Genomic DNA, 26,999 nt, shown 5'->3' with positions numbered 1-26,999 from the left:
GAGCGGCGAAAGCACAGCGCTTACAAAGGTCAGAGTCGCGTAGAGATCGCTTTCAAGATACGGTGCCGCGCAAAGTACGCAGTGGCTTTCAGAGAAAGCCACATCCCCTCTCTCCCGCGCTGCCTTCGCGCTTTCCTCTTTTCGTGTGGGAGATTAGTCGCCAGAGCCCCTTGCGCCCGGTCGCAAGATACGCATTGGGTGCTGCAGCTAAACGTCGCCTCCCTTCCCTCCCCCCATAGCCTTCCGCACGACGAGCGCTGTCACGTTTGCTATCCGCCGTACGTTCGTTCTCCGTGAAAGCACGCATCCCTAGCGCGCTTTCACTCGCACATACAGCATACAGCATTTTTTTTTTCGTTTTCGAAAAGCGAAACAAAAAGGAGGAGAAGGGCAAGAGACATTGGAGGAAGGAAGGCGCGTGTTTTCATCACTATAGCAGCGTCCAAGCAGGGTGCGCTGAGTGCAGGGGAGAACGGTGGCACATTCCTTTTTTTTTTTCCTTTTTTTTTCAGGAGTGGGAGCATGGGCATGGAGACCAGTCTCCAGACGAAAATAACAGCGTTCTTCCGCTGATGCCGCACTTGCTAGGGGAATTTGGTTTCTGTGCTGTGTTGCAATTGTATTGCATGTATGTGCGGGTGAAATATGTAATAAATTGTGTTTGAAAGGTGAGTTGCCCGTTTCGCATAAGCAAAAGCCGAAAAAAGCATGCTTTGGTTATAACGCCGTACCACTTATAGCGCGAATTTTTACAACTCCCGCGACTTACGTTATAAGTGGTCTACACTCTATATATCTTGATTTATATTTACCCAAGTTACTAATAGCTTGCTACATTCTTGTTATGCAATGCTAGGAGATTCCTGGGCATGTGCAGCACCGTATTTTCTTGCCTAAAATTTGTAAGCATTAAATTTATTTTCTTGTTTCGATTTGACATTTGACTCTATTTGATATTCACACAACCCCTTGTCATAATTTGCTACAAGCAGTGATTACCCGAAAAAAAAAAAAAAAAGCGCATTGATTGTGACAGCCTTAACCCGCTGACTCGAGTGCAGCACCTCCTCACCTCGTGCTGTAGGATTTTGATTCGATCCCGTGCAAGGTGTCCTGCAGAGAGCTTATCAGAATCTTGCAGCGGTCATCGTTGGCCACCTTTGACTGCTTGATGAGTGAAATGGCGGTCACCAGGGTCTCAATGGCACTGGCAAATTCACCTGCAACAAGGCAAGGCCAGCATTGTAACTATTTGGTTTCTGATGACTATTGCATACATGATCATAACCTATATATTAATTTGTCAGCTCGTGGCTACTGCATCTTGCTGCAATACAACAGTGATCAAAATCTGTGGCAACCTATCAAAGGCTTGGAGCAGCAAAGACTTTGACAACCAATGTGCACATACATCTGTCGAAGCACCAGAAAAGTGCCACACAACGGGACTTCTTCAATATGGGGAAAGAGAGGCTCTAACAAAGAGCCATTGCAACAACACTCTGCTAGTGCAACACTCTGCCCCACTTAAAACACACGCAAAGATGGCCGCAAGGTAAACAAGCACTTGCCTGTGCTGGCGTCTGCCACAGCACGGGCAATGGCACTGCTTGACACTGTCCTGTTCCGGGACATGATCTCTTCAAACTCGGACTCATTGATGGGAGGATTCAGCGGGTCTTGCCTGCACATGTTGGATGCAAAAAGAGCATGGTAAATGGCAGGCTGCCCCGTGAGTGTAGTTAGTACGCGCCTTATCCCGGCAGGCAGACACATAAAGAACTGACGGCTTCAATGCAGCTGCTACTGAAAATGGTGCAGCATTTCCGTTGAGCCATGCTTCGCTAACCTCTGACGCACAATACAACCTCAAAAGCCAACAGCAACGAAATTTTGGACACTGTAAAAAGCTTTGTTTCAGGTAGAGATATTATGTTCCCAAAATGTCAACCAAAATAGACATGAAAAAAAAAAAAAAAAAAAAAAAAACACCATTAGCGATTTTTGGATGTGACACATGCAACGCCGCCTCAACATGACCTTTGATATTAGGCAGCACCCGCGGCTGCCCACGACATGCTGAAAAATTTTCTGAGGCAATGTGCTTGCACTTAGGTGATAGCCGCTAACCACTAGCTGCGTGTGTCGTCTGCTAAAAAGGGACTGCACCATAGACAATTTGCCGGACTGACAAGAAAATTATACAATTACCAGCCCTGCAGCTTTGCAAAGACTGCTTCAGTAGTATAGAGGCTACTGATCTGTAACCAATTTAGCCAAAGAGAAATTTCGTTGCAGTTCGCCTTCAATGTGACCACACGCACGTCAGGCAAGCATGCAGGTACACGCAAAGAAAACATCTCTAAAAGACCAGGCTTAGAAGCAGGGCTCCACTTTGGCAGTGCCTGCAGAACGCAAACAGCAATTAAACGGAGCTTTGCCATGAAGACAGAGATATAAATTACTTAGAATTGCATTGTTCCTAGGCTTGGTAAAGGCCATGTTTTCTAATGATCCACTTGAATATATATTCGCCCTTGACATTAACCTGAACGCTGCCCTGCTATTACAGTTGAGATCATGCTGTTGGCATTTCGGATAAGAACAAAGGTGAACAAAATTCATGTTCAGAACAGTCCCTGAACACTTGACCTTGCTTACTTCATTCATTATGCTATCATATTCAAAGTTACAGGCTACACAAAGAAGGTCATTTAGATTCAAGCCACAAACTACACTTTACCCTGCTTGTGTTACCGCATTTATATGGCCACTTGGTCAAACAGAAAGCACTCAATGCGAGACACATTACTGCGATGTATGCAGCCAATTCATTAAAACTTGTACTTTATTTTCTGTTAAAGATGAAACCGAAGAGCCTCAATGAATTTACAGCCACGGCCTCTCTTAAATGATATGCAACAGCTTGGCCATATGAACACTTCACAAATTAATTTACCGGACTGCACGCCTAAATTTAATTTAGCAAAATGACCAGGATTATAAAAATTCTTAGCTGCTGCTACTGCTTAACTGCCAACCTGTAAACATTAAAAATTTGTAAGAATCCTGAAGACACAGCACAGGAAGGGGGAGTGGCCCGCATTTTAAAGAAAACTGCCATGACCACACACCTATGGTTGGATAATCACACACTTGATTAATCAACAATGATTTACCTTTAAACACAGCACACAAACAGCAGCAAACTTCAAAGACCATAAGCTAATAACACAGTTTTCAGATCGCATTGAATTTTCCAGCGTCTCTGCTGTAGACACTTTAGCCTGCTTCTGGAATTTGTCTGAAAAGACTTGCCTGAAGCAAGTACTCAAAAATTTTCGTAAAGCTTGATGTAGAACGAGCTTAATTCGTAAACTTTACGGAAAATTCGGGACAGCTGGCAGGTATGCAGCTGAGACGAGTCACTAGAACACGTATTCTGGTGCACAGGATTTCCTGTTGTGAGAGAGCAGTAACAAGTCGGTGCTTCCGCTGCTATACTCAGCAGCCGAAAGCTGCACACAAGTGCACTTCAATGCATGCGACGTACCACAACGAGTATGGAACAATTATTTCCTCTATCTTCTAACCAGTTAGCGAGAGTGAAAGCCTGTGCATATGCTGGAAGCATGCGGTTAGTAGTGACAAGGCCAGCCAACCAAAAGCCAGGTTAGTAAGCACACAGGGGAAAGCAGTTGTAGCATATATACTTGTTGGTCGAAAAGACTTGCTTCTTCATGTCACGCCTGTCATGCTGCTCTCTAGTGTGCCTGAAAGAGTGTGACCCAGGGCAAGACAGCATGCTTCACAAAGGACGTCACAACTACCCAACCCCACTTTCGTGATCACAATGGGAAACCTAGACTTCAAAAATATCCCGCCATGTCTGAAAACCTTAAGATTTTGCACTTCTTCGCAGTTCAACAAGCGTTGATGCCAAATTAAACCTTATCTTGCCTTCCCTTCCAGAAATATTAAATCTTGAGATGCGACCAATAAATTTTCAAAATGAAACGAGTGTCACCGAGTATTTTTCTTTCACCTTTTGGGGACATCTAGCTACGGATGCGCAGCCCAATCTTCTGAGCCGTGAAAAAAAAAAAAAAAAAAAAAAAAACTTATTCTTTGCTACAGCATATACGACATGTAAGCGTGCATTACTGGCTGCGAGGCGTAGCATTCACTTTGCGATTTTCAGATTCTCACAGCTGTCTTAGAGACCATGTAAAGTATTCGGTTGTTCGTATTACCTGGCATTACCAAAAATAAACTGGTATGGGTTAGGGGGAAGACTTCAATAGACCTATAATAGGTTAAACCAAATAAAGTGGCACCCTCGTGAGCCCTTAGTGGCCCCTATTTATCTCGCTAACACTGCTGATATTACCCAAGCAAAGTTAATAAGCCGCTTACTGTATTACAACTTATTTCCTTAAATTTCTAGAGTGAGCACCCTTAACCCTTAGATGGGTTACAGTCTATCTGCTTATTTGACCAAGGCTTCAGACCAATACACTTTAGTCAAGATCATTGCTTTCTTGCTCATAACATGCAGGTTGTTGCACATTGACACTTCACAACACAGTTGGTACTACCAAGAAACTGCCCGGTCAACTGAGCTTGTCTAAAAAAAAAAAAATAAAAAATAAAATAAAGGTTTGCAACTCTAACTGACATACAGGAAAATGTATCAACATACCATCATTAATTTCTGTTGCCACGCCTCGTTTAACGTACCCTGCCTCGACAGATTTTTCTGTTGCTCGTTATTAAAGTCTACAATCTCCTTGTAATCAGTCTCCTGACTTACCCAGTCCAGCTGTAGCTTCTAAAGAAAAAAAAAAAAAAAGTTTAACTTTACTTTCTGGCCTCATCTGCGATTGCACTGAAATTTATTCCCTGCTCTCGAAGCTCTGTTCACACATTAGAAAACAAAACAACATTAGATGCAGCAAGGATTGAAGCAGGCACAAAGCAGTGGCTGTTTTACATGCACGTGTACCACATGCAAGTGGCAAGCAGCGTCATTTGCATATCTCATTCTCTTTTTCGGCAATGTATGCGCACCTTCCATAAAGCTGGCACCAGCTCACTGGTAGAGCCAATTTAACCAGCACTAACTTAAAAGGCACTAGTGAAGCATATCGGCATAAGCTTACGGTGAAGTGAAGCATGCCGATGTAAGCATGCCGGCCGCTGTGGCCGCATTTCGATGGAGGCGAAATGCAAAAACGGCCGTGTGCTTGCGTTGTAGTGCGTCTTAAGGAACCCCAGGTAGCCAAATTAATCCGGAGCCCTCCACTACGGCGTGCCTCATAATCAGAACTGGTTTTGGCACGTAAAACCCCAGAAAGAAGAAAAAAAGTCGAACCCACTTACAACGATCGCAGATATAACAATTTGTCAGTTATAATGACTACATTTCACAGCATATACGATTCTTTGACCCTGCCTATTGAAACTGCGCCCAGATATGACGAACGTTTTAAACAGTGCTGTACTGCTACAACGAACATTTCAAAACCGACCGTGGTAAATGAAGGACGCACGCGAAGTTCTGACACACGGAATTGCGACCGAACAGATAGCACCACGTGTTATCGTGGGGGAGGTCATGACTCATGATAGCAACACTCCACTTAGAGTCGGCGGAAGTTAATACGCCGTTATCGGGCGATCGCGGTTTGTCGACGTTTCGTTGACGTCATTGTCGATAAACACCGTGATGGCATTTCTAACTTTGTACTTTTTCAATAGAAGCGACACTGAAAATGTAACTGTGCCTCTCGGTACACGCGAGTCTGACGCTGCAGCTGTAACAGCGAGGCCTTTGCAAAATGTCAGCATGCTGCAGCAGTTCCCATTTGTAGCCAACTAGAACGCTTCGTCGTCATATTCAGAAACCACTGTCATCCTGCTGATAGTAAAATATATAACAAGCCCTCAAAGAAAAAAATGGTGGCGGCTGTGATCTTAGTTTGGAAAGGCAGATGATTGGAACTGGTCAGGCGCCATTTTGAAAGAGCTATGATGCTGCATTTCCTTTTTTAGATGACGTTTGTAACGGAAACTTTCAGCTACATGTGTTAAAGTATCGGGAAGAAAACGTAAAATACTGAAAATACGATTTTCAGACCCAAGGGGTGTTGAATCGTAACTGCCGCCGCCAGCTTCAGTGTCATTAATTTTTCCGTGTTTTGAAAGGCGAGTCCACATATAACAAACTACTGATACAACGATCACTTTTAGCGGTACTATGGAGTTTGTTATAAACAGGTTCCACCTGTAAAATAGTATGCTGATTATGCCAGCCTTGTTGATTTAGGAGCCTTGAGGCAGCAAAGATTTTTTTTTTACAGTGTCTGCTAAGGCCTAGTTATGTATGTAACGTTAAGGAGGGTCATTCTGCATGCGATACTAGGAAATTACTTAACCTCAAAACTTTCGGGAACTACAGAAAAAAACTTCCAAAATAATATTAAAATATTGTGAACTCTGTGGTCGCATTAAAGTAACTGACATGGCGGTTTCAGCAATAAATTTAAAAATGAATCAGAGAAAGCAGCGCTTATCAATACAAAGGCAATAAAGAACGGTCAATAAACGCTTTCCTAGTGGGTCATCGTACGTGGCATGCTTATGCAGCTGTTGCAGTGCAGTGTCAGCAGATAGAGCTACAAGGTTTCATACGTGCAGCAAGGCTAAGGCATTCTGCTCAACATCACAGCTGAAAGAATTACTGCAGCAGCCCAGAGGCATGACACAAATTAACAAATCACAGCCAACAAAGCTGCTTCTTAAAGGGTAATATGAAAAGCGTGCTTGCGGTGGCATGCTTCGAGGAGAAACACCATTCAAATAAATTTTAATGTCGAGAACTAAATTTAACACTACCAGTGATACCATCTGTAAGCCAACTACCTGAACACAACTGAATACTAGGATAGGAGCTTAGAACAACACAACTATGGTGAATTCCTTCCCCACCACGGCATGGTTTGCGAGCCGGTGGTTTACAATAAGCAGGCGTCTCCTCTTCAGCATTTCTTCTGGCGTTTGCACTGCATTATCAAAAGTACCAGATTGCAGGGCCCGGAGCCACTTCGCGCATCACAGACACGCGGGCACCAAGTTATTTTTTAGAAGGCACTACAATAACTCCCAAGATGCACAGAATAAGCCAATTGCTGCAACCCCATTCCAGAATGTTGTAAGTCCATAAATTTGAGTACCTTGAGGGCATAGATGATGATGCAGGCAACATACTCCTGTTATGGAAGAATTGAAATAAAAAGAACTTGAGGACGTAAACAATCACAGAAAGAAAAGGGTTCTCATACAATACACAGAGGTAGTACTACAGAGACGGACATGCACTCTACAGTGTCATACCATGCACGACAACTGTGTTCAAACAAAACCACAACACCAAATTAACTGCCTTAGTTATTTTTTTTTTTAATAATCAGAGGAATTTGTTCTGCAAAACAATGCACTTCTACTACTAGTATGGGCTGAACTAAGCTACACGACGATTTCAAAGTACACAAAATCGTCTTTTCCTCTGTTTCTATATGCATTAGTATCTAACTTGCAAACACCCTTTTCATTAACAAAATTTCATTAGCCAGCACCACTGTCAGTGCTCTAACAATCTCATACAGAGGCACCTTGCAATAAATTAGCAGTGATAACCGAAGCAGTCTAAATGGTTCTGCAATCTATGAAAGCATAGCATGCATCAAATGCACTTACACCCCTTTACAGATTATTAAACGCAGCAATACACTTGATTTACGGAAACCTATCAGCGCACAAAAATAAACAGCAACATAACAGCACTCTAATGTGCTTGCCTACAGCACAAACGAGCAAGTACTAAAACACCGCACAGTCCCTGCCAAATTTAGACGCAACTGCAGGCTCTACAGAGACACCAAAGGCAAATATCAAGGCAATCTGACGTGGCAGGTTAGTGCTCCGAGTCTCCAAAATATTACATTTATTGAAAGCACGCCTTTTGTTGCAGTAAGAACTCAATGTTTTGGCTCCTAGTTGCAAGTGTAGGACATAAGACCCCCATTTGTCGTAGCTAACAGGAACTGTGCTCCTTCAGTTGCTATGTTCTCTGGGACTAATCAAAAACACTTGCAAAGCTTTGAGAAAGGCTTATTTAACAGTCAAGATTCCTTTGATGTCTCTTATCTTGCAGCACCCCATCAAGATTTCAGCTCTGATGCAACTACAATGTCCTCGCACATCTAACGTATAGATGTGTTCACTGCTCCGGGTCAAGCAAGCGTACCCTCTGTTCCAAAATAGTGCAGTCCACCGCAGCTACTCGAACAAGTGGTTACCAGCATAGGTGCCTAGATGTTGGTAGCCGCTCACCCAATTTCTATACAGACCCTTTGGAACAGATGGGACGTGTCACTTTTATCAGTGGCCAAATTACTGACCATTTGCTAATGGGGAACCATCAAGAAAGTTGCTGCTCCACAAAACTGTAAGCACCGCGAGAGATGCATAATGACAAGGACAACTAGTTTGCGGCTTCTCGCTTAGCTGTGTTCAATTAAAGTGCGTGTAAGACCTAGTGGTCCAAGAGAAAAAAACAAAACAAAAGCAGAATGAACCCCAAGCAGAATTTGCTACTTGCCTCGGATCTACTGAATAAGGGTGGCTAGAGGATAGAGGAAACGGATGGAAAAAAAAAGAAGGAAAAATAGCGATAAGAAGTACAACAAACGAAAGCTGATGCAAAATGAAAGAAAACAAAAAGGCAGGCAACAAGCAAGCAAAACAGAAAATGAATGACCAAAGCCCAAGACATGGCAGTTATCGTAACAAGGCAAGGATTAAAATAATATCCCGATCACAAGGCACACTTTCGATTGCGATCATGCCAAATCAAGATCGAATTGCTCGACTTAGATTGGCTATATTCCGCAGCTTGTGCAAAGGAGCCAATTGCAATAGAGAAAAGATTCCGATCGGGCTTCGAAAGTGCCCCGTGTGAGTGGGGCATAATAAATATGTCTGATTTTACAATATCATGGTGATCTACGAAAGCCTCAGAATTCAGCAGGTTTCAGAGTATAACAACGCATAGACCATTATGCTTAACACGCAAGTACACTTTCTATTACAACAGTGCAAGGTGCACTAAAAAATGCTAGCTTTACTGCAAGAAACCTATACAGTAACTCTGTACCTTCATATAAAGAGCCAAATCAAGTTCAATGTATTCTACTAGTTTTCAACTTCCCGATCTATGGCAACTTAAAGCTCTGAACGCAGCTATGATAATCTCGGACCTTGTTTTGGTAAAAGACAATCACAAACAATGAGTTGACAAGACAAGTACAAGGCACTGACAAATCAACTGCTTTCTTGCAACGCTCCAGAGCTGCTCCTGAGCTGTAAAAATAGATTAGCCTGAGAACTACAATGTAATGCCAGCTTCTCTTCTGTATACCCTAGCCCAAATGTTAATTTGGGAACAGGTGCTGGTTCAAATCAGTTAATGAATTTCACGTCTTTTTCAGGCCACCTGAAAAATAGGTCACCTCTAAAGGACACTCATTCCAGATTAGAACAAGTTATGCAACTCTAACCCTTCCTGCACACACTATTTCCTGCTGTGTTTACACTGAAAACATGTGAAGACTTTTTTTTTTTTTTTTTTAGGGGGCCGGACAAGAGCTTTGAGGTGAAGCCAACATACCAAACTTTGTAAACTGCACATGTCACTGACACGATTAAATTGTTTGGCAGTGGCCCTAGCAGTTCCAGGTTCTCAGTTTTCCAAGTTGCTGGACTAGACCCTAAAAGTGCATCTGGCTCTGCCATTGGGCTCCTCAGCCATACAGAGACCCTGCGTAACAGTGAGTGGGGCTTCTCCAAGCAGCCAGAGGGGAAAGTGGTGTGAGCACAGTGCAACGATCGCAACAAGGCATAGCTGGCAAGAGCTACATGCAACCAATGTAAAGAATGAATAAGTACATTTGCCGACTTTCTGACACCCGTTTTCCCATACCTGATCAATTTTAATGTAGACTTCCGTTAATTCCTCTTCTCGGTTAATTCGATCCAGACCAAACGCCCAATTTTTCGTTATTTCGATCCTAAAATTGGCCTTTGCCAGATAATTCGAATTTCAACAGTCAGCATATACGCGCATGACCCCAATAGCAACCCCTTTAGTAGCAGCATGGCTCGGCACTCCTAGGGGATAGTGAATACGTTGAACACAAGTAAAAAAAAAAAAAAACTTATGTCCGTCCTAGGGAGATTTTCAAGCAAGAACAGCTCACAATGTCTGACTACAGTATTTACCCGATTTTAAGGCTAGCTTTTTTTTTTCTGAGGATTACTAATTGGGCCGAATGCTGCCTACCCGGTGCCGATCACAAATGAAACCAAACTGCGTTTGCGGTGAAGCTGACTCTAGGAACTGTGCGACAATTAGACCCTTGCCCATTTTTCTTGCTAAAGGATTGTGTGCGTCTTACATTTCTAGTTAGTTTAGGAGCTCTAATGTCATTTCTGCATTAGTTTTCCACTTTGGACACACAGAAAGCGGGTGCACATTTGATTTGGAGGCGTGTTTTGGCATTTTTCTGCATCTTGTTTCATTCGACTCGTCAGATAATTCAATCAATTTTATTGGTTTCGTCAAGGCCAAACTTATATACCAACTTTCCTGCATCACTGTAATATACATAGCACACACATATAACAGAGACAAATTTTGGTTGTCACAGAATAACATGTTCACTTATTCAGGACAAGATGCCCACATATGATGTTGTAGGTATCACGGTTGCAAATGAAATCGGTGGCATTAAAGTTATACAGACTGTACCCTCTTTTATTCGGAGGCTATTTCTCAGCATTCTCACTGTTGTCGATTGGCAAAGAGACTGGGCTGACATTTCCGTCTCTACCACCATTTAGTTGCTGATATGCTGTATCAGGCAGGAAAGCTACCATTGACTAAACAGATTTAAAAAATATTTGACAGTGTCCTACCATACGATGAAGGTATCTGGAAATTCAAGCCTGAATGATGCCACGAAGTGATGCTAGTTTAATGGAATTCTGTGATTCATTACGTCCAGTGGCCGATCCTAGCATGCACGGAAGTGGCAAAGGGATGAAAACAATGAGAGAAAGAAAAAAAAATTATTATAAAACCTCAGCCAGGTTCTGCGCCCTGTGCAGTTAAATTCACAGACACTGTGACATCACATTTACTGGCAAGCCAGCAGGAGTTTTGTTACTGGCAAGCATATCAGCAGTTGCTGTGTTACACACACTTGATGCCACGGTCAGTAACAATCAAGCTGGAGAGAATTATGTGAAAGGGCAAGAAAGTTCGACGGTCACCAGAAGCGGTGCGAGAGTCTACAGACAATGAGCTAGCAAACATGCACACGCATACGCTTGCCGGACATAAACGGAAGCTTTGCGAGCTTGCAAAGAAACCTAAACTTCTGGCAATGCAGGGTTAAAGCTGCAGCGCGACATCTGCACACGATAGCTTTGTGACTAAGCCATACGATCGAACACCATTACGAACAATTGTGAAACCAGTGGAGTGAAGCCCAAGGCCAAAGAAAGGTCTAACAAGCTTACCATGGCTGCAAACCCTGTTAATACGTAGTCGACCGGGAACAACGTTTAGGTACGCACTAAACAATGTACGAATTAACCGCCAAAGCCAGTTTAGCGGCTACTTACCGGCCAGAAAAGAACTACGTCACAATGCTCTCAAGCACATGCACTAATACAGGCTTTATTTGCGGGTAGGTAGCAAAAAATCGGTAATCTTCACTTGCCGCCGTGGTAGCCTTGCCACGACGACACCATCTTCGAACTCGATAAGGCCGCGAGCCAGTTTGTCCACGAGGCCCTGCTTACTAACTAAATTAACAAGCACGGTGTAATGCGCGCACAGGTAAACATGAACACATCTCGCTCGATGACCGTGGAAATTCGCTCTCAAAACGCTGGAGTGAGGAGGCGCGACAGCAGCAGCGAGCGTGCAGTCTCTCGCTTCAACGCGAACTCGACGTCGAAAACACAGCGCATACGAAGCTACCGGCTCTAGTTGTATTTTGTCTGCAGATCGCTTTCAAGATATGGCGGCTGCCGCCAAAGTAAACTCCTCCCTCTCTCGCGCGCGACATAAGCGTGCTTCCGCCCCTCTCTCCCTCACGCGTGCGAGATTGAGTCAGCTGACTCTTGCGAGTTTTCACTTGCGCACACAGCGTACGGCACGTGGCGAAGTCCACAGCGATGGCAGAAATGTGCTTCGCAATAAAATCTGCTTCTGTGCGGTTACTACTTGAATTGGATTCGACGGCGACAGCGAATTCACACCCCCTACCGGCAGCCTCTCTGCGTTACCGGGAGCTAATCTCGAAGGCCATGCTTTTGTGCTCCACAATCGGCAACTGCTGTATGAGCAAGAAATAAGTCACGGTGGCCATGTTTTAAGTTCACTATCGCTGGTGACTGTTGTCCCGTCGTCGCAACTCGAGAATCGAACGTCTGCGCACATGAGATTTTGCTAATTTTGTGCCTGTGCGGGTAGAACAAGACAGAAATATATTACGCACTAACCGTTTGGTGGGCTATGAGCGACTATGGCTTAAGCGGCCAGCCAATACGTGGGTTGAACGAATGGGGGCTGTGTGGGGGAATCTTTGAGACTACATTTAAACTGCAATTACACTACGCATTAACGAAGTTTGACTGTATTCAGACGTCCTTGCAGTTTCCTCAGAGTCCGAAAAACCTGGCTGGTAAGAGTACATGTACAGTAACCACTCCTCACGGGAACACTCAGTTCGAGCTTGGTGATCGATTGCAGTCAAAATTTTACACAAAGCATCTATCTGGGGCTATACCCGCATGCACAGATGCCCACCTGGCCCTTCACCTTCATATGTGACGCTCTCTTCCAGTAAAGTTGAATGAAGCGTTTCTATATAGTGTTTGCGAATTACTACCGTTTAGGCATTTAATTTCAAAACACCATACTGTGCCCATCATTGCTATCTACCACAAAGACTATGCATTACTGCATTCACTCCAACTCACCTGTCATTGGTAGGCCCGCGATAGTCGTGCGTGTACTGCGCAGGGGGTGGCCTGCCATACGGGTCTGAGGGCTGTGATGAGGTTGGTGGTGGCGGCAATCCCGCATGTTGAGGGAAGAACGCCGGGTTCACATGGGGCGCTGGTGGGGGCACATTTGGAGCCGGCACCACTGGGGGCACAGCAGGGCGAGAAAGAAAAAAAAAAAGAAAAAGAAAGACAAACGAAGTTCGCTGCTTTGTCCAGTAGCCAGCCACTTGGTGGCTAAACAGGGAAGTAATGCTACACATTTCAGCATGCTGACAGAGTGCATTGTGGATCTAAACGGCGTGCTAGAATAAGAAAACACCCAAGAGAGCAACTGAAGCTGCTTGCTTAGTTTGAGAGTCTTCGAGAATTGTTTTTTATTTCATGCCTCATTTGCTAGAGTGCTGCCTCCCTGTGTCTTTTATTCTACTTATAAGCACTGCTGTGTTACAGTGCATACTCTCACCATTACTATGCACAAAGGCGTTTCTTGCAACACTCATTCTTTCAAACTATGGTTATCCGCAGCCCAATGCTGTATGCTTTAAAGTAGAACAGCTTTAAACAGTAACTGCAGCTTTTTGTAGGCATGTGCTCACACCATCCACGTTTGTTGCAAAAGGCTTGGCCAGTCCCCCGATCTATCTTGATCGGCTGGCAACTTCTCTAACAAAAAAATCACCCAAGGGTAACATCATAACTTCCTATTATGAGCCACAGGAGGCAAAGGTTTTTGATTACTCGAAGCAAGAGAGAACTTAAATGGGCACACAATGCAATCTATGCGGTGTATGTCAAGTCCTAGCTGGCCCATAAAATGCCTATCTTGGCATAAACGGGATGCATTATTGGGGTCATGCTATACAGAGCAGAGTACTGTTGTTATGATGCCAATCAATGCCCCTCATAAAAATCTGCACACATTATAAAGCTCAAGCTATAAAGCTCTTATTACATTATATAACCATATACATTGCGGTGCCAGGTAGCTTTGGGCACCGACTACTTTTGCTATGTTTTTCCAGCCCACATTGATGGGATGAATGTACAAACACAAAAAGTGATGTGTCATCTCTCCATCCCACAACATGCTCTTCTGTGGCCTGAGCTGTGGCCCATCATGCCCCCGAGCAATGAGAGTGCCAACAAGCAAGACCTGCGGTCGGCAGCTCACCAGGCGGTGGCAGCCGATTGGGAGGCATACCCGGTGGTGCAGGGCCGGGGGGCACTCCACCAGGGTGAGGTGGAGGCTGTGACACTGGGGGCAGGGAGTGCAGTCCACCTGAGCGAGGAGTAAAAGGCAGGGAGGTTTAGGCTAGTGGATTAACACCAACAGACAGTGACCCACAGAAGTTGCAGGTTTTGCCTACAGGGGGACGTTCATAGCTTTCCTATCCATATAAATGCCATTGCAATAAAAAGGGAAAAGTGGCACAGTGTGCGGCAATAATGGGTTAAGGCAAAAATAGCACATTATTTAATGTGCGTAGCCTTGACCATATAATCAAGGCCCGATGGGGCTAGGAAATGCAAACATGCAGTTCACACCTATGAGAGAGCTTCCTGTAGCAGAGGTATTCATTCACTTGCAATAGAAATTCATTGCACGAAACAGAGAAACACGTACTGGTTCCCTTCATCTGAAAACTACACTGGGATGACGAGACACAAGGAAAGAATAAATGTGCACGAGTGTTTGAGCCTGTCCTGAACTAACGGGTACGCAACACTAACCAGCCTAACATCCTGCCTTACGACCTGCATCCTTTGTTTAATGGTATAGCTGTCACCCGCGACCTGTCTACTGGCAACCGGCCCGACAAGCCATCCTACCATCAAGCTCAATGGAGCCGGAAAACAGTCCTGTGACAAAGCTCTGCTGTATTTGTTGAACATAGCTCTTAGGGAAAAAACAGCACATTGGCAGCCATAGCTGACCACCCATGCCAGAGGTCCCTCAACTTTCTGGCCGTGGGGATCTCGCCAGCTGCCCTTTTCAAAAGGCTGGCACCACTGGATTGTGGGAGCATGTGCCGGCAGAAGCAAAAGGCAAGGCATGCACATGTGCTGCCACTGTCTGGAAGTGGCATTTCATCTGTTTCGATGTCAGAAATAGAGTAAGTGCATAAAATGCTAGGAAATGCTCTACTGAACCCCCACTGGTTCTACCCACATGGTGACAGTGCAGAACAAGGAAAAAGCTTGCTTGCAGCCATGAAACCTTTAAGATCGAGTAACAGCAATGCCAGTCAGAGCACACAAATCGGAGAAATCCACACCATGAGACAGCTGCACTTGCTGCTTGCATAACAGAAAGCCATGCAGCACTGTAAAAAAAAAAAATGCTTGCACGCATTAAGTCGGAAGGTACCTGCCGCTGGCTGATTGAACTGCAACTTTTCCTTTTTTTTTGCACTGGTGGGGAAAGTTTTGCTTTGACAGAGTAAGGTAACAAATGCATGTATTTTTAAAAAGATTTTGTTTTTATTATTATCACCATTACTTTGTTATAACCTCTTCCACCAAAATGAGGTTCAGCTATAATCACGACGGCCTTTCATGGGAAGCCTGTTGCTATGGCTTCCAATACTGCGTCGAAACAACCCCGGTGATGTGAAGAATTTAATTTCACCTTGTTGCCTCTCCCAGTCGTTGGTCACAGGTGGTGGGCCCCTGTGATCTGGTATCAATGGTGGACCCCTGGGTGCTCCCAGCGGTGGCGGGGGCCCTCTTGGAGGGGGCTGTGTGGGCAGGCAGCACAAGAGCAGCAAAGCTACATTAGATTCTGCCGTATCAGATTACGTACCAGAATACCATGGGAATGATAGGTGACATTTGTTTGAATATGGAACATTATTATTATTATTATCACATGAATTTGTGTTATCTTTGTGCTTGTAGCTCCACTTGCTCTTGTGGCATTATTTATTACAACCTACATTTCTAAATTTACAAGCAATAGTATTTTCTTTCTTAACGCACGAAGGCAATAAGTTTCTGGCCACACGTGTAATCATCAATTGCTGCACTTATGAAACATTGTGTTGAAAATGATCAAGTTGCAAAGCCACAAAACCGTGGGAAGGATGGACAAGTTCCTTTACTTGCCATCACTCCCAGGCTAGATGAACACTTGCAGCGCCAGTGTAGACATTAGACTACATTTCCTCTCTAATCCTTTCTTGTAGGAAACCAGAATCCATACCCTTTGCACTGAAAAAGGCGAACAGTGGACATAAGTGGCCACACGATGCTCTGTCAGCTAAGTGCAGCCTGAGCTCTAAAGGCTGCGTTATTTCCCAGGTCAGTACTTCTGCCCAGACGTTTTCTCCAACCAAATGCTTGATAGGAGAACCAACATCCCATGATGTGGTCCCTGGCCCAGGTAACACAGAAGGCACCGTGTTTTACAATGCAATGAACGAGTATAGTTTGAAGCTGCCAACTACCTTTTCTTTCTTCTTCTGGTTTGCCAGTTTTTATGAATTATGCAACACACTGCCCATTTCGAGTCCTGTACAAATGTATCATTTGTGCAACGTCCAAGTAGGGTTACGCCGCCAAGGGAAATGAAGGTATGAGCCTCTGCTTTACTTGAAAGGCGAGTCAGAGACACCTGCATAGACTGTCACTGAAGTTTTCTGCACAAGACAGTGACCAGATCAGTAGTGGACACAGCATGCTGCAACATTACTCAGACCAAAATGCAAAATTCTTTTTGCACTGCACTACATACATGCACTAGCAAGAACGCTAGTGCATGTGTGTACAATGCTCACGCCAGTAGCAGAAGACAGAACGCTGCCCTTGGCCCGCTACAAAACTAATTGAGCGGAGCGCAACAGTGCACCCACTAGTCAATTTGCAGCCAGATTGACTGCGCATTGCTTCCATCTCCGACGATCATTATGCGAAATCAAAGCAGTTGTCTGCAGTATCTAAGCGCAGAAGTGTGAGTGGGGCAGACCGCAAGCGACACTATGCTTAAGCCGCCTGGTGATCTAACCCGACAAGGGATTAAGGAAACGGTTGACATAGGCGCTACCTCTCACCATGCGTAGGAGGCTTGGTGGCGGTGGTCCTGTTCGTGGGGGCACTGCCCCAGTGGGCGGTGGGCCCTGCAGGTTGGCTGGCAATGGTGGTGGGGGACCACTCTGAGGGGGCGGTGGCCGCAGGGGAGGTGGTGGTCCTGGGGGGTGCACTTGGGGCGGCGGGGGTCCCCCCAGCCTCATTGGTGGAGGCGGGTAGTCTGCGAATAGAGGCACACACACAAGGTTGTATGCCACAACTGCTAAAACCACTGTTCGATTCACTGCAGCCCCTACAGCAACCAAGGTGGCATCACAAAAGTAAGACCAAATCGCTTCCTTTGTCTCAGGCACGCAATGAGGATGCAGCAGGGCTAGACTCAAACAAAGCTTAACTTTGTTCTGAAAGAAAAACAAGAGCAAAGAAGGAACAACTGAGGGAATGAACAAAAGACCACAGATTTTGTTAAGGTAGATGGGGGATGAACATCTTCTTACTCCCGCAATGCCAACACAGTCAGCTTCCGTTAATTCGACCGCGACGAGACCAACAAAATCTAGCGAATTATCTGGCGGGTCAAATTATACAAGACGCAGAAAGAATGCCATGACACACTACTGATTTATTTGCCAGTATTTCCAAGATTCTAACACACCCTCAAATCAAACGGGAGCCCACTTTTTATGTGTCATACCCCAGTCACACGGGCATTTTCAAGGTCCTTTGAACCAAAGATACTTCAAGGGAAGACGCACACTGTCACATGGGCGCATAAAAGGAGGCCTAGTTGAAGGGAGTCCAAATTAGTCCTTTGAAATCTCAAAGGAATATTCTTGAGCCTATAGGGAATCCGACAGAAGAAAGATTGTTCCGTATAAATACGGAAATTCAATTTTTACCTGCTAAAGGGGCACTGAATAACCTTTTATGGCATTTGAAGTGAAAATAGGCTATTTCAGACATACTTTGCCGCAAAAAGTAGTTCAATGCATTCAGCAGAAGCGGAGTTATTGGCAATCAAACACGGCCTCTGCTACGCTAACGTTCCTTCTTCAATGCCTTTGACGGCGAAGGCGATGATGACTACGAAGGTGGTGACCATCTGGAGACCGTGTGACACTGACACATATCCCTTAACTAATCTTCCTTCGAAAGCTCTATGCTCCTTAACGTTATTCAAAGGACCTTTGGTATGCCCATGCGACTGGGTTATCAGAGAACACAGAAATGACACTACAATTTCTACACAAAAGTAATGATCTAAGGCACATCACATTTTTTAGCAAGAAAAAAATGTGCCACACAATGGTGGCTGGTTTCTAAAGTCAGCATCTCCGCTTGGTTTTTGAAGCCAACATTGCCCCAATACATCCGTGTTATGCAGTAAAGCATTAAAATTCTGCCAATGCGGTCTTGTCAGCGACAGGCAGGTTTTGGAAAAAAAAAAATACATGTTAAAACCTGGTAAATACTGTAAGCAGACATTGTAAGGTACAGTGATTGCTTTAACTCTTTCGTTACCGCGCCTATAGAACATGGGTCACCGGTGACCCATAGGCTCCGCGCGAAAATTTAAAAATACCGGCGCTCCTATGGACTAGCTGCGCCATCTAGCGCATTTTCTAAGCACTTATCTTTGATTTCTTGCGTAGTTTGTTCTTTTTCCGCGCGGCGGCGATTTTTAACGGCGGTTCAAAGTGCGCAGTTCGCTTGTTTTGCTCACGAAGTAGCCGACGATCCGGCCACCGGACCCGTGCGCTAACAACGTCCTTCTGGCGATTCTGTCGTGCCTGCAAGTGATTATTCTGCAGTTTCTAGCTGCAGTGACTCTGAAGATGATATCTAATCATCGAATTTTAGTTCGGGCGACGGAAACTCGCAAAACAAGCCCGGATCGTCGTCAGCTGTTCGGCAGTAATCTAGCACTTGACAGGTGACAGATTTTTTAGGCCACTTGAGATGTCCTAATGATGTTGGCAATATTTTATCTCTAATTTACGGTGTCTCTACAGTATATGGCGGAGCCTAGCAGGGAGTCATGTTTAGCCCAAGAAGAGAACCCCGCCTCGGAATGATGCTGCGCAGTGAAGCAAAGCGGCTCACAAAAGCGATCGACGTTTTTGTGGTGTTTTTCACAGCGGAGGTAATAAATAGGATTTGCTTGAACACAAATAAGTATGCGTGGACGTAAATCCTGAAGAAGCAGTCCTATGGGGTACAAGTTGTGGGTGCTCGCTGACCCTCAGACAGGCTACACCATACAATTTTATGTGTACACGGGCAAGCGAGAGAAAGCAAGTGCAATCAATTTTAGAAAAGCGGAGAAGATGCAAGAAGTACTATCAGGACAAGGAACTTGACCATAAAACAATGTCATCTGTAAAACTGGCAATGTTTGCTTGTGTTTCTCTACAGCCAAAAACTGTTTTGCCCAGTGCCACGGCAACCTTAGGAATATATTTTTTTCCCACATCTTAGAGCTTTGGGATATGGTTGTAGATTTTGTTGTCACTACTAAACATTGTATTATGAAGCTATATTGGTTGCTTACACATTTTACAATTTCTTTTTTTCGGTAAAGGCATACCTTACGCTGTTTTGGTGCCATGTTCAGAGTTATGTTTGGTATTTGAGATTTTTTTCTGACTTAAAATTTAGGATAAATTTCTAAAATACCCATGGTTCAACAGCTCATTTCTTTCTTTCTTTACTGATATCTATTGCAGTATTGTGCTTAAAAAATTTGTAGTGGAAAAAATTATCATTGCGGCACCTGATGGGACAAGGCACTTTCCACTATGCGGAAAATAAAAATTTGTAACTCATATGATTTATGAGCTAGACAATTCAAACTTTCCTCTTTTATGTACAATTGATTAACAAACATTTTGTATATTTCACATTATTTTTCTTTTTTTATCCTTTTGTGTTATGAGCACCACATTGGAAATGTTTTGTGCAATTTTCAATGAATCTTGTTTTTCATGAATATTATTACTTGTTACACCTTAATATTTGTTTTTAAAGATAATGTCGTTAGAAAATACGTTTATTTAGCTTTGTATTGATATATAGCATGACAGTGTAACCATGATAATGTGTACTACACAAAATAATTACGAAAACCTACAAAAAGTGGCACATTTTCCCCAGGGTGTCTAGCAAATTGCAGAATTCAATTTCCCTGACTTTTCCAGGTTTTCCCTGACCATTTTAGCTAAAATTCCCTGACCTATAATACAACAGACACCATTTTGTGAAAATGGTCCAAGAAGCATATAAAAAGGGTAGAGAAAACACATTTCATTGTAGAGGAAAACATAATTATTGCAACTGCCCTCATTCTCGAAATGCACTTCAATTAGGGTTTGAGGGAGTTTATTTCGTCCTGAAGAATAGAAGCTTCAAGTTGCGCTTCACTGAGCAGCCTTTGCTTTTTTTCTTGTAGCTCTTTAATCAGAGCTGCTGCTCTCTTTTTCTTCTTCTCCGATTCAGTTGTTTCATCTCGCTCTCTCTTCTTTGTTTGCAGCTGCTCCCTGTAGACACTGTAGGCACTGCGAACTGTCTTCACCATCCTGTCAGTGATGTCTACTTCAGCGACGCCACCTGCTGCCAAGACTGCATCATGCACTACTCTCTGTGCCACAAGAGAATCTTCTTTCAAATTCTCAACAAGGCACTCCTTGTTGACAGAAAAGCCTCTCTCTACCGCAGCGTTGCCGTGAGATAAGCACAAGACAAGTTTCACAAAGAGCTGCAGCTCCTTGTGATCCTGGGAACATATGCTTGTCCACAGAGTATCCAGCCTCTGTTGCTTCCTGTCAAAATTTGACAGCTGTGTCTGTGTAGTGCTTTCTGAGCACACCTTCACGTAGGAGCGATGGGCTCGCTCTGCTTGCAAGCCAGTCATCCAGTGGTGCTCGGAAAGTACTTCAAGTGCCAGCGTAAGCCGCCTGGGGCCAGCCTCCAAAGACAATGCACAGACAGGGTCCAAACAGCCTGCACCCACGGCCAATTTGTACTTAAGGGGCGATCTCTCCACCACTTTCTGTGCACAAGCCTTGACAAATGATATGCAGCATTTCTTTAAATTCATTATTGCAAGCTGTGACAACTTCTTGTTCTTGCGGAGCTCGTTTTTTGCCGAAAACCCAAGGTCGAATGCAGCTACATTTATTGCATTTTCTGGTATGCTTACGTCTATCTTCATCAACTTGGCGATCGTGTCAGCAGCATCGAGAACTTCCCGTTTTACAATTCTCGACAGCAGTGAACGTAGAATGCTCTCTAGTGCTGCTGATAGGAATGGAACCATCGGTTTATCCGTCTGAAATTCCTCAGCAATTCCTTATCCGGTTCCAATTCCTCAGCAATAGAAAGAGCAAAGGCTAGCTTTGCTGACAAGACCTGGTCAGACACAGCCTCTTCGACCACTTTGTAGCTTGAGCACGTTGGCCTCTTGTGTGCTTTTTCTTTACACTGCAGCACAAATACAATGAGGTGTGGCAGAATCTCCAGTGCCCTACAGATTACAGTACTGTTTTCCAGCCACCTCACCGCACAGAACTTCAGGGGAAATTTCGAGCACCCCGTGAGGCTGACGAAGTCAGCACGACGTGCAGGAACACATTTGAAGAGGTTGTAGGCGCTTCGAAGAAAGGATATTAAATCCCAGCCAGATGCAACGTGGCCAGCTTTGTAAGTACCATTGATTACATGGAGGCCACAGCTTCCTATGTCGAGGATATGGCTCTCATCCGACTCGCGAAGCTCTTCCTTCAGAGACCTCAAAAACTTAAAATTGACATTTGGCCCGTCCATGGACACTTGCAGGATTTTCGATCCTTTGATTTCCTGCACCGCTTTTCGAAAAGCTGACGCCAAGTCTTCAGCGCACGTGTGACCCAAGAAACAAGACGTCAGGTAGCGAGTCTTCACGCTGTCGTCAGCAGCGTCCAAGTACCTGATGAGAACATCCATTTGCTGTTTCTGGGTGACCTTGTTCAGCGCCTCGTCGAAACAAACTACCAGGTAAGGCACATTGACGAGGCTCGACACCAACATATTGCGAAAGTACGGCGCAATGCCATGGCAAATGGTGTAGCCTACCTTGTCTTTACCCAGCTGAATTTTTGCAGCCACCTCAGAAGTGGGAAACATCAGTGGGAAAAGTGCCGCAGATGCTGCCGCAGAACGAAAGGATCCATGTGTCATTATGGTATTGAGACACCAAATTATTTCTGCTTTAGTCACGTTGTTCTTAAACAAAAAACCACCCACTGACACTTGAACAGGAGCTGTAGTCACTGCAACTTCGGTAGCAGCAGGCGCAGATCCAGCGCTACTGCTAGGCGAGGCGTCCGTCGGGCTCTTAAAAAATGATAATAGCTTTGGCTGGGAAGCACTTTTCAGAAAATTCAATGCAGCAATGTGCTTCTTGCTAGAGGCATGACTTGAAACAGCTCTGTGACCCATGTTGCTCAGCAAAAACGTTTTCCGGCAAACTGTACACATGGCTTGGTGCGGATCATTTTCTACAGGCCTAATCCAACTTGCATAGTCGGAGACACTTGGGTTCGCCCAGTCCGAATTAAAGGAACACTTCTTGCCTCCTGACATCTTCGAAGGAAAATATTTTGCGGCGCGCGACACTGATACTTGCGTCAGAAATGCTGCAGGTCCGACGGATTACTTCTTTCCGGAATATGTCACAGAAATATACGGATATGTTCACCTCAAATCATAGAAGCACCTAATCGCCGACACCGCCGCACACCACAGTTCGCACTACGCAGGAACTCCGGGAAAACGTCCGGGAGAACGTCTGCGAAAACGCAAAGCTCACAATTCACACAGTCTCAGTCGTAGTAGAGCCTAGTCGCACTGTACAACAAAGGGACGTCGCCATGTTGGATTTATTGCGTGCAGCTTGTCGTGGCTCGGCTCGATATGCTACGTTACCCTGCCTCCGCAGCCAGAACGCTCAAACTAATTTTATTAGAGGTCACAGCGTGCAAACGATGGCGCAAACATAGGTGACTCCGAAAACATGCCGTGTTCCACTTCGATAATGTAATTCGGGCTCCTGACGTCGTAAGAAAGCATTGCCTTCAATATCCGCGACCAAAATGCATCGCCTTTAAGATTCGCGACCAAAATGCATCGCCTTCGAGATTTGCTACAAAAAAAAAAAAAAAAAAAAAAAAAAAAAAAAAAAGCAGCCCGAGCGTGGAATTTGGGCACCTCCTATCGTCCTTCTATGGAAATTTCATTGCCCTGACGCTAGCGTTTCGTCCAAAGCGATCGGCTGTGCGAGTCATTAGTAGTGTGGGCAGGCCCCAAGACGGTTTTCCCTGACTTGTCTCGCTTGATTGACGAATTCCCTGACAATTTCCTGACTTTTCCCGGTGGCAAAAAATTCCCTGACTTTTCCCGGTTTTCCCTGTTTTCCCGGTAGCTAGACACCCTGTTCCCACGGTAACGAAAGAGTTAAAATCTGCTTAGGGCAGGCCGAAAATGTGTTTTTGAGAGATTTTTGACGTTTGTTCAACGCATCCACTGTTCCCTAAGCTCCACCAAAACGGACGCTGCCACTAAAGGGGTCGCAATTGTGGTCACCATAGGGGTAAGATACATGTGTGCTGACTGATTAAGTTCGAATTACCCGGCGAAGGCAAATTTTAAGATTGAAATAATGAAAGCTTTTGCCCATAGAAATGCATACACATGCATGGCAGTCTACGGTATACACATGCAAGCGAAACGAGCCTGCACGTTTTATGATTTGGTAGGCTGCAACATCACAGTAATTAGAAAGCTCCCATGTTAGACAGTGACACCCAAGGGCTCTTGTTAGGATTACCTCAAGTGACCTTAATTACTAACTTTACAAGAGTTCTACCTGACAGAAAGCGTATGCTTTCCAACCCACACACACACACACACACACAAAAAAAAAGCATATCACACTTCGGAGATGCAGAACGTACTGTGTGAGGGCCCACCTGGAGTGTACTGAGGGGGCGGTGGGGCCTGCCCAATCAGCGGTGGCCCCACAGGAGGCATGCGTCCCTGGTTTGGAAAAGGGCGGCTTCTCTCTGAGCGGCCCTGGGGTGAAGGACCCCGGGGCCCCAGCCGACCCGAAGGGGGACCCCTGTCATTACCACCAGCACCCAAGTGGTACGGGTCGCCTGGCAAAGGACACAACACACACGACTGTCAGTGCAGTGTAAGTGCAGTCGCCTACAAAGGCCAATGGATCAAACAGGCAGCCCAGTCAGATATTCAGACAGACAGACATGGGTGCCTGCATACTTTTACAAAAAATTCCAAGGCTAATATTATTGACAACACTGGATACAAAGACATGAAATGTCCAGATTTGAAGTGGGCAGGCTCAACTGTGGAACACTTGTTTTAAAGCTTGCCCTTCTGTTGGCCGTCAGCTTACCAATATGTCAACACAACAAACTATGTTCAAACAGAGCTGCCACCTGAACTCAGGCCAACTGCAGCAAACCTAACACAAGTCACTAGACAGCCCCGTCTGATTTCAATTGCAACGCTGCTCTGGCTTATCTGTAAAGAGGCAAATTCTTGCTACCCAAGTCTTAACGCTACAGTATTAAGAGAACTTACGTTCGCCTCGTCCCTTGCCATCAAAGCCAACTGGACACAAAAGGAGATGGAAAGAGAGAGAGAAAAAAAAAATGTTTTATGAGATGGGGTGTGTCAAGTGAATTGCCTTAGACCAGTGCTCAAATACAAGAAGCGGACAGTAGAGAGAGAGAGGAAGAAAACGGACACAAGATGGTGAGCGCACCTGAGTTCCGATCGTACTTCCCCATGTAGCGATCCATGCGGCGCTCGCCCCGGTAAAACTCATCATACTCTCGTGACTGTGACGAAGCTAAGGAAGAAGCCAAGATCATGATCAGAAAGGGGTGGAGATTAAAAGCAAAACATATCAAAAGGAGTGGCGACATCAAAGACATCAAGTAACTCTGATATTGCGGCAAACAAAGTTTTACAGCCAGGGTCATAGCTACGCGACATACATTACATTTTTTTTAAAAGCTTTATTCAATTATCACAATGCAACGACAACATAGCTGAATGCCTTGCATGAAAGTAAAGAAAACCTGCTCAGTAAACATCTAGCTGAAGACTGCCCACCAACGTAGGACAGTTTTGCAGTATACACAGATTACCATGTTGCAGCCATTCTTAAAGGGACACTAAAAAGAAAAAAATCGGCTTAGACTGATAACATATAATTTATAACGCTAATTTTGTTAGTCTCTCGGCAAGAGGTTGACTATGAGAAAAGAAAATGAATGTCAAAAGTTCTATTTTAAGAATTTTCTGCTGAAATCCTAACGCCGGCATGTCAGCATGACATCAAGGATTTCCAACCATTTTCTTGTAATTGAGTTATGACGGCTCAGTAAATGTTCTCAAAACTTGCTAAAGTCAGTGCTTAGGTTTTTTAGAATACAATGTAGTCTACCAATAACAAATCAACTAGGCATGAGCAGACACCATCCAAATCCATGACATGACGACATGCTAGTGTGAGAACTTCAAAGTCGCACTGCCACTTATCTTTTCTAGTTTACCAAGCCTCCTCCCATAATGAGAGTGGCTTTTTTGGTATAGGCAGTTAATTTATCATTACAGCTCAGTTGACATTTTCTTCTTTAAAGGGGCCCAGGAACACTTTTTACTGAAGCCACGCAAATAATTTCACATAAAAAGGTGACTATTTTAAAAATATCTTGCTACAAAAAGTACTTCAATGCACTCAGTAGATGCGAAGTTAGGGGCATGCGAAGATTGCCCTTCATCACCTCTGCGTTGCTCCCGCTCCTTCAACGGCCTGCACCCCCCACTTAGCATTGTGCAGGAAGCTGTTCAGTACAAGTCTTGCAATCAAAAGTAAACATACCCTGGCTGGGCTTGCGACTTTGCATCTCAAAGTGGTTCAGATGCTGACGACTGCACGTCGTTACCACCGGGTTCTGACCATGAAGTTCCCTGTTGCAGTCACAGAACGAACAAACCAGTCAAGCACAGTTTCTCTCACCCAATGCAAGCACCACACTTGCTCTAGACAGACTACCACTTAGATATCTGTCTTACGTATCACATGACTGTGCCCAGTCCTTCCTGTTATTAATCTCAGCTAGAACACTGGCCACCTGCACCTGCTCTCCGATCAAGTGGCAACCATGCATACACGAAAGCAACTACATTATATCAGGAGAAAAAGCTTCTGCAACCATTTCCAGTGGGCATCCTCTGCCTCACTACATTCAATATGGCTCGTGGGGACAACGACCTATCCTGCCTGCTAGCAGGCATGCACTCATGGTGTGCCCTGCACCGAGTATATTGCACTAACACTCGCTTCTGTAGATACTGTAAATACACCTAATAGTCCCTTTTTATGTTTCTTCTCTCCTCTGTATACATTCCCCTATTCTTTTCCCATTTTGTTCCACCTCCCTTTTGGCCGTTGTAGAGGTGTGGCCAGCAAAATTCTCTTCCTTTCAACAATTACGAATAATAGTCACTTTTTCTATTATCGGACAGCTATCTTGCATCATTTCATCAGCAATTTTACGTTTCACCACTTCTTGCCTAGTCCATGTTAATGTTCCTTGTCTTCCTCCAAGTTCTGGCCCCACTATTTCGCACTAACCGAGTGCCATAGCAGGGCTATACTACAGCGACCACATTTACTAGAGCACCCGAATTGTCACGAGGGTTGTGGACTGCCTCGCCATGTGTGCTTGTGTTCCTGCCAGTGTTCTGCTCACCCTGGCACTTTT

The 26,999-nt window shown here is 44.7% G+C and overlaps 2 protein-coding genes and 1 long non-coding RNA gene across 15 annotated transcripts in view; all 3 read right to left on the bottom strand.

Moving 5' to 3' along the window:
* Window positions 1-26,999, bottom strand: part of LOC119450473 (cleavage and polyadenylation specificity factor subunit 6) — a 188,558-nt gene that overhangs the window by 141,628 nt on the left and 19,931 nt on the right. For 4 of the 13 annotated variants that reach the window (XR_007466441.1, XM_049665898.1, XM_049665897.1 and 1 more), the window contains 13 exons: window positions 26,114-26,202; window positions 24,989-25,075; window positions 24,805-24,834; window positions 24,156-24,356; window positions 17,190-17,386; window positions 15,770-15,878; window positions 14,315-14,419; window positions 13,114-13,294; window positions 8,663-8,686; window positions 7,236-7,271; window positions 3,714-3,773; window positions 1,572-1,684; window positions 1,073-1,220 (listed from right to left, as the gene is read on the bottom strand). Coding sequence is in view for 12 of the 13 variants with exons in the window: in XM_049665898.1 (XP_049521855.1) it covers window positions 1,073-1,220; window positions 1,572-1,684; window positions 3,714-3,773; window positions 7,236-7,271; window positions 8,663-8,686; window positions 13,114-13,294; window positions 14,315-14,419; window positions 15,770-15,878; window positions 17,190-17,386; window positions 24,156-24,356; window positions 24,805-24,834; window positions 24,989-25,075; window positions 26,114-26,202 (1,380 nt within the window). In the remaining variant the exon portion in view is untranslated. Of the gene's footprint in view, window positions 1-1,072; window positions 1,221-1,571; window positions 1,685-3,713; window positions 3,774-7,235; window positions 7,272-8,662; window positions 8,687-13,113; window positions 13,295-14,311; window positions 14,420-15,769; window positions 15,879-17,189; window positions 17,387-24,155; window positions 24,357-24,804; window positions 24,835-24,988; window positions 25,076-26,113; window positions 26,203-26,999 lie in introns of all 13 variants that reach the window. The other 9 variants (XM_049665904.1, XM_049665900.1, XM_049665899.1 and 6 more) reach the window with 9 other exon arrangements.
* LOC125944750 (uncharacterized) lies at window positions 20,468-21,493 on the bottom strand. Its single transcript, XM_049665909.1, has one exon. It carries the CDS (start codon window positions 21,479-21,481, stop codon window positions 20,528-20,530), a length of 954 nt encoding a protein of 317 aa, XP_049521866.1. The 5' UTR covers window positions 21,482-21,493; the 3' UTR covers window positions 20,468-20,527.
* LOC125944751 (uncharacterized) lies at window positions 25,255-26,102 on the bottom strand. The gene is made up of 2 exons (XR_007466445.1): window positions 25,370-26,102; window positions 25,255-25,322 (listed from the first exon to the last, which is right to left on the bottom strand). It is a non-coding gene; the product is annotated as an uncharacterized LOC125944751 (long non-coding RNA).

The sequence above is a fragment of the Dermacentor silvarum genome, chromosome 4, assembly GCF_013339745.2.
Source record: "Dermacentor silvarum isolate Dsil-2018 chromosome 4, BIME_Dsil_1.4, whole genome shotgun sequence".
NCBI classification, from domain to species: domain Eukaryota; kingdom Metazoa; phylum Arthropoda; class Arachnida; order Ixodida; family Ixodidae; genus Dermacentor; species Dermacentor silvarum.
Note: the sequence above shows the minus strand (reverse complement) of the source record. Positions and strands in the feature narration are given on the sequence as shown.